General features: G+C 30.8%; 1 protein-coding gene across 1 annotated transcript in view; it reads left to right on the forward strand.

Moving 5' to 3' along the window:
- Nucleotides 1–799: 799 nt before the first annotated feature.
- The window catches only part of LOC106458959, a 48038-nt gene continuing 41623 nt past the window's right edge, over nucleotides 800–7214 (forward strand). The window contains exons 1-2 of the mRNA XM_013918528.2: nucleotides 800–889; nucleotides 6027–6221. Of these exons, the coding sequence (XP_013773982.2) occupies nucleotides 824–889; nucleotides 6027–6221 (261 nt within the window). The 5' untranslated portion in view covers nucleotides 800–823. The remainder of the gene's footprint in view (nucleotides 890–6026; nucleotides 6222–7214) is intronic.

Raw genomic sequence — 7214 nt, forward strand, 5'->3', positions numbered from 1 at the left:
CGTCATTAAATTCTAAGAACAGGTTCGCACGAACCGGCTGAATCCCACCACTGGCCTTATTAATAAAATCAAACACTCCCACAATTAACGAATACATCTCTATATGTCTTTGATCGTTATTTCTCCAAACAGTCCTAATCTTACGCAAATATTTCGCACATTTCCACAGTCTCATATTTATTCCCTTTTTTTCTGTTCAGCTATAAATCAGTAATCTGTCATATTAGCAGGTTGATGTGCACATGCATAAGTATCGACTATCAATTCTAAAATATAAATACGTTGTTATATTGTTGAATGTTGATTTAAATACTAAAACCTTCTTTAACGTTAACACTTGTGTACTTGAGAATGATCGTACCAGTGATCAAAATGTCTTACCTGTTTTAAAAATAATCTTCCTTATTCTAAAAGCTGTAACTGGTAATAAAAAATAGAATAATAGTTTTGGCTATATAAGGAGGTTGTAAGATATATTGTTAAACGTCTGACATTGTTTAATTTATCAGTGTAAAAATGATAGCCAAAACGCTAAGGTAGCTGAAGTTTCTTATCTCCTTCTGATTCAGCTATTACGTCAAATAAAAGGGGTCATTGAAATAATTGCATTTAAGTAGAAATTGCTTGGTTGGGCAAAAACAAGTTTATACAGTCTCTAGTAATAAAAAAATCGAGGTTACTCAATATCAAACGAAATTTGTAAAATGAAGAACAAATATATACATATATGTGTACACATATTCATTATATACACATATTTATATTTGTGTGTGTAAACTGTAATATATAGAGACCCACTGTAATCTTGAATGATAACGTCGTGATGGGAGTGGGGCTGAATTCCGCTCTCGTTGCACTCTTGGGAGTAATCATTTTCCACCTACTTCAGGTAAGTTTTGCACTTTTAGTAAGTAGCTGCATATTGTGCATGCAACTTTTGCGGGAGAATTGTAATAAACTCTTAGCATCGCAAAAATAGAAGTAGTAGTACTTACACCATATGCTAGGTAAGTGACATGTTATAATAATAATATTAAGAGTCTGGCTCAGGAGTCAAGTACCTACACTGTACACGTGCGCCGGTAGTGTGGCCTCGGAGTTAAACTTGACGTGGCTAAGTTAAAACAAGTTGTACTGTAATTTGTATCTTGGTTCTATGAGTAAAATTAAAGTGAAGCTTATTTTATTAACAAAACATACGTTTATGTATTTTCAAATATTGTAACTGTAAGAGTAGGTCTATTAATATTACTTATTATAATTTATAGTATTGTAATTAATAATTGAAAAATAATTGATAGTCTACTGTCTAAACCTAGGGTTGAGTGAAAATTAAAATAATAAATGCAAAAAGCCTTAAGTTTGATTTTTAAAGTTTAATAATTAACTGCAAAAGCATTAAAGGTTGCTGCCTTGTTTATATATGCCCCTTGCTAATTTTGATTATTGTAGTACTAATCTTGAAGTAGAGCAACAGGAACACCAAATATTAACTTCTTTCTTGTAATGATATAGTTACTTATTATTATATGTATTTGTTGGTGAATGAAATATTAATTTAAGGCTAATCAAAATAATCAAACTTACATATTCCATCTTGAATTATGTTGTGGTATTGACACATACAGTATACTTGTTACATTTTTGGGTGGAGATTATCTGTATATTGTTAATTTTAATACAAACTGAGATTAGTAAGTTATCAATTTGCTCTGAATTTTTGGTTATTAAAACTGTTTTGAATTTTTTTTGCCATCAATGATTGAACAAAAGTACTTTAATTTTACATATAACTCCCACAAATGCACAGTAAAGTCTGTCTTCTGTGGCACTAAATATGTCAGTTTTCATTTTCTTTTCTTTTTGTGATGAACTCGAAAGTTTATGCTGTTTATTATGACATTTGAATCTTAAATTACTATTTAAAATTTTAATTTTCCACATTTAACAACTATATCAAATGTTTCAGTAAAAATTTGGTTTCCTGTAGGTACCTAACATACAGATTTATCTCATAAGCTTAGGTATATAATCATTATTTGCATGCATGTGTGTGTGTGTTTATCTAGTGCCATATGTTTCTAATGTTGGACTTTATTGTAGTTTTTATATTGAAACTTAATGCCAAGTTGACTATTTATGTAGAACATTTCCTAAAAATTAAGATAAAATGCATTTATACAAAAAAGTAGTTTAGAAGTAAGTATGAAGTTTGCATTTACAGAACTAGAATGGTTAGAAAGTCATATACAGACAGCTATAGCTTCTAGAAATGACCATCTTCACTTGTATTATTGTACTGAGTAGATGGGCTTAGTTAGGTTAAATAATAGTTTTAAAGATAATTCTATTTGATTTTAAAATAAACATAGTGTTGGAAGAATAAACTCAGTTGCTATTAATTAAGAATATTAGGAACAAATTGGATGAGTTCCTGCCAATTTAAAACTTTCTATCACTAAAACTCAAGATTACATCCCATTCAGATTCAACCGTTTGACAACCATTTTTATGTCTTCAACCCCAACAAGCTTCAGTTCATCTCTTAGACAAAGATCCAACTCACACTCTTTTTAAAAACATCTATCACTACTAAATAACTTATAATTGAAAATTTTAAGATAATTTCTATTATTATTGTTTTCCAAATCTAACCAAGTTTCAGTATTTTCCATTATATTAAAGTCTTCCATTTCAACTAGAACCCACTGTTATCTGCTCAGATAACTGAGGTCAGAATTGTTGCTAATAACAATACTGATGCAATGAGTATAGGAGACTTAAGCTTTAGAAATGTGGACTGGGGCTGTATGGAGTCTAACATCAAGGGAGAAAGATTTCTTTGAAGTTATTGAATATGGTTTTTCTGTACTAAACAGAAAGTCAACTGGGGTGTTTTCATTTTAGATTTATTGTTAACCACTAATGAGGATATTGTAAAAAGAGTTAAAGTAGTGAACATTTGAGGGAGAGTGATGATTACATAATTAGGTTTGATGTTGTGTTACATGTTGATATAAAAAGAAATTAAATTTTAGTTGTTAACTTTAAGAAAGCCAAGTTGGAAACCACGAGACAAGATTTATATGTTTGTAAATTGGAATAATGAGATAAGTGATGTGGAATAGAATTGGCAATTTTTGAATATAAGTTGCTTTTATTTCAAGACAGCCATGTTCCTAAAATAATGAAAATGATAACAATGAAGGCCAAATCTATTTGGCTTATTAACAACACGAAGAAGAAAATTGCTGATAAATACAAAGGATTAAGAAGTTTAAATTGTCACTACATTAGAAGGTTTATAAAACTGTAGGAAAGCAAGTGATTTGGTTAAAAAATAAATACAAAAGGGCTAGTGAGAAACAGCTGGCTGATAATTTTAAACTAGCAACAAGGATTTTGATGTTAAAAATAAGCAGAATGTTAAATTAGGATTGGGCTTTGAAAATGCCGATGACAAGTTTTTTGTTCAAGACTATATTAGATGGTTGGCTAAGCTTTTAAAATTTTATTCTCTTCTGTTGTTACAAGAGAAGATATCAGCAGTATTCCTAACTGAGTATTCTGTGTATATGCAACTTTTCTCTTTCATTTTTGATAGATAAATAGACACTGAAGATTGTAGAGTTACTAATGTGACTTCTTTTTAAAAAGGAATGATAAGAGTTGTCTAGGAAATTATTGGCCAATTAACCTTACTTCTCTACTAGGAAAAATTCTAGAGAGAATCTGAGCTTTACAAAATCATTTAGTGAAATATAACATTGTAAAATAAGGCTAACATGCAATCACCAAAGAAAATCTTGCCTTACTAATATGTTATCTTTTTTTCTGAGGACATTACTTATCTGAACAATGGAAAGGGTATGGACTGTGTACTTCCAAAAGCTTATGATAAGGTGTCGTACAAAAGATTAACTTAGAAAATCATATCATTAGGTATTGGGGTAAGATTGATTAATTGGGTTCTAAGGTGGTTGAATGAGAGACGGCAAAGATTATTAATAAAGTCCTTCCAAACTGGACCGTTGTTTCTAATGAAACACTGTCTCAAGGCTCAGTACATAGGCCCTTGCTTTTTATTATGTACATTAATATTATTGATAGGGACAGGACATAATTGCTAAAGTTTACTGATGACATTAAATGCATGGATATTTATTGCTGTATTGAGGATGTGGAGGTATTACAGAATGATTTGAATCAATTGGTAAGTTGGACAAATATTTGGGAAATGACTTTTCATTGTATTGAATGCAAGTTAATACTCTTAGGTAACCACAATTTAGACCACACTTTTAATATCAGTGATAAAACATTCATTACCATGTCTGAATTAAAAGATTTTGGCATATTGGTGGATAACTTTTAAGTCACTCAAACCATCAAGACATTGTGTGCAGTTGTTACTAGTAAGGCCAGTAGATTTGATTATATGTCAAAGGAGGTAATTAACTGTACAAATCACTAGCTAGACCTCACATAGAATAGTTTTGGTTTCTATATCTAAGAAAGGATATTAATTAATGAAAAGGGTTCAGAGAAAGGCTAATACAGTGATTCCAGGGATGGAAGGGTTCTCTTACAGGAGTATGTTAAGATCTATTAACTAATTTTCTCCTGAGAATATAAGAGTAAGAGGTGATCTTTTTGAAGTTTTAAGGTAGTGTGTATGCTTGATACTCAATAGGATGAATTTTGTTCATAGCAAGGTACAAAACAGCTTCTTTTCAACACTGCCATACAAGCTTGGCTTTAATATTTTCAATAACACATCCAGTGGAGCAACAACATGTGAAGTAATATTTTATTAACTAATGAGTATTGATTCACCCTGTACTCAGATAATAGGCTCTATTCATCTGAAGAGAGTTTGGAACCAGATTCATGGCAGGAACTGTAAAGATGTGAAACAACATCTTTTAAATGTTCATTTCTAAGTGTAGGTTGAATAATTAATGATGTGTATTTCTGATCACAAGACTGATATCAAATGAGATTGTAATTTAATTGGAAAGTGGTGATTGATGTTGTTTTATAAGAGCTGTTCTGTCTTGCCATAACTGTAGCATTATAAATTCTGATTATCCTGTAATTTAAATATAACTGTGAAATGTATGATTATAATACATAGTGCTAGGTGCACTTACTGATATGTATGTGATTCTAACAATAACAAATAGATATTTTGTTTTATCAACTGTTTATTCCATTTTCAATATACTCCAAATAAACTTGTCATAATTACAAGTTTATACAACACATTTGGAAAGCTTTATTTATCCTGTTTCAGAAATTGTGCTCCCTGAGCATTTAATGTTTAAAGGAAAATATATTTGTATTTCATAGGTTGAATTAAAGTTTCATTTATTTTACATTTACACTGTGTTTTACCATGCTTTTCTGTAAAACCTATAACAAGTTTTTCTTTTCCCAAAATAATGAGTCCTAGACTTTTCTTTTTTGCCAAATTCTAAATAAAAGTTCTGATTAATTAAACATTTTTAGCAGAACTAATTATTTACTGTAACAAGTTTGTGAAGCATTACAATAAGGAGTGCTAGTCTTATGTTTTCATATGTTGATACTAACGGTATTGGAAAGCAGTACGAAATGCATGTTGAGGTGCCAGCACACTAGTTGGCTGTTATAAAAAGAAGGACAATTTTTGGTTAAAAATTCAAAACATATTCCTTTGGTTAATATTTCATCCTTATGTTTTATTAGTAAAGCAAAAAGTATTGAAACATGAGTACACCTTGAAAAGATAGCAGTGATGTTTTGCTTTTGTGGTCTATTGTTAATAGGGAGTTACTCATAGCCAGGACTCTGTTACTAACACTTCGTATCCAACTGATGGTATTGACTGCTACTTCTTTTGCAAAACAGCTTCAAGTGATCTGATATTTTAGAATCTGTCACCTGCTTAACAAACTTAATCTCTCCATTAAACTTTATTAAAAATAATTTTATGGTTCGATTTAAAATGTAGATCTTATATAAACTAATTATTTTTTCATTAGAATTGGTACCAGTATTCTGAAGACCAAGAACCAGAAGGCTCAAGTAAAATGTTTAAAAAAGAAGTTGAAGCATTGTTTTCAGAGTTCTGGCAATGGAGGCTACAAGAAAGCCCAGAATTTGCTTCAATTATAGGAAACCATATTTTTGATGATAAACTGGAGTCGTATTCCCTGGAAGCATTTCAGAAAAGAAAAGTAATTATGTATAGTAAATAATAATTATTTAACTGGATATTATTACTTCTTTCTTTTGGCTAGATTAAAACATTTGAAGTACTCAGACTTTTCTTTTCAACTGTAAATATGAAACAATTAACATTTAGTGTATGTGATACAGAGCCAGAAGAATGTAAGATGTGTGTGTTTGCATTCTCACTTCTTTTTATAGTTTTTCTCCGATATCTAAGCTGAGCATGGCCCATTGATTTGTGTGCTATGCAATGGGTCTGTGAGTCTACTATTACTGCATGAAAAAATATTGCCTTCCACGTTTTGGGGATGTGGCTGTGTTAGAAGGATAACAGTCAAATTCTACTAATTGGTTAGACAAGAGTAGTCCAAGAGTTGGTGGTGGGTGCTGTTGACCGGCTGCCTTCCCTTTTGTCTTTCAGTTCAAAATTAGGGATAACTTGAATTGGTTAACACAAATAGCTCATGTTTATCCATCTTATAGAAATATTCCAGTGAAAGAGTAGAATTAATAGTAATACATTTTAATCACAAACAGTAAGGTATTTATTACATCAATTAATGACAACAGAACATCAGTTAACAAATTTGAATTCTGAATTGCATTAGTCATTTCTTAAACTAGATCAACATAAGTATTAGGTCATCAAGAAATTAATGTTTCTTTTTTTAGATGAAAAACCCAAACAACATATATATCGAAACAAAACATTTATTAAATGAAATAGTCTCCATTCTTATCGATGATGCTTTTACATTTTACAATAAGGTTGTAATGCCCCGATTACAGAAATCACTTGGCTTTGAAGCAGAAAACATGTCGACGTCATCTTTAACGCCTTTCATATTTGCATACCTTTTCTCGTTAAGATGGTGTTGTAGCGAACGAAAAACATGGTTATCTGATGGTGCCATATCTGGAAAATATGGTGGGGGAGAACTTCCCAACCCAACTCCATAATCTTGCGTTTGGTCAAACATGCCACACCTTTCCGATTG

Source organism: Limulus polyphemus, unplaced genomic scaffold (genome assembly GCF_000517525.1).
Source record: "Limulus polyphemus unplaced genomic scaffold, Limulus_polyphemus-2.1.2 Scaffold538, whole genome shotgun sequence".
Lineage (NCBI taxonomy): Eukaryota > Metazoa > Arthropoda > Merostomata > Xiphosura > Limulidae > Limulus > Limulus polyphemus.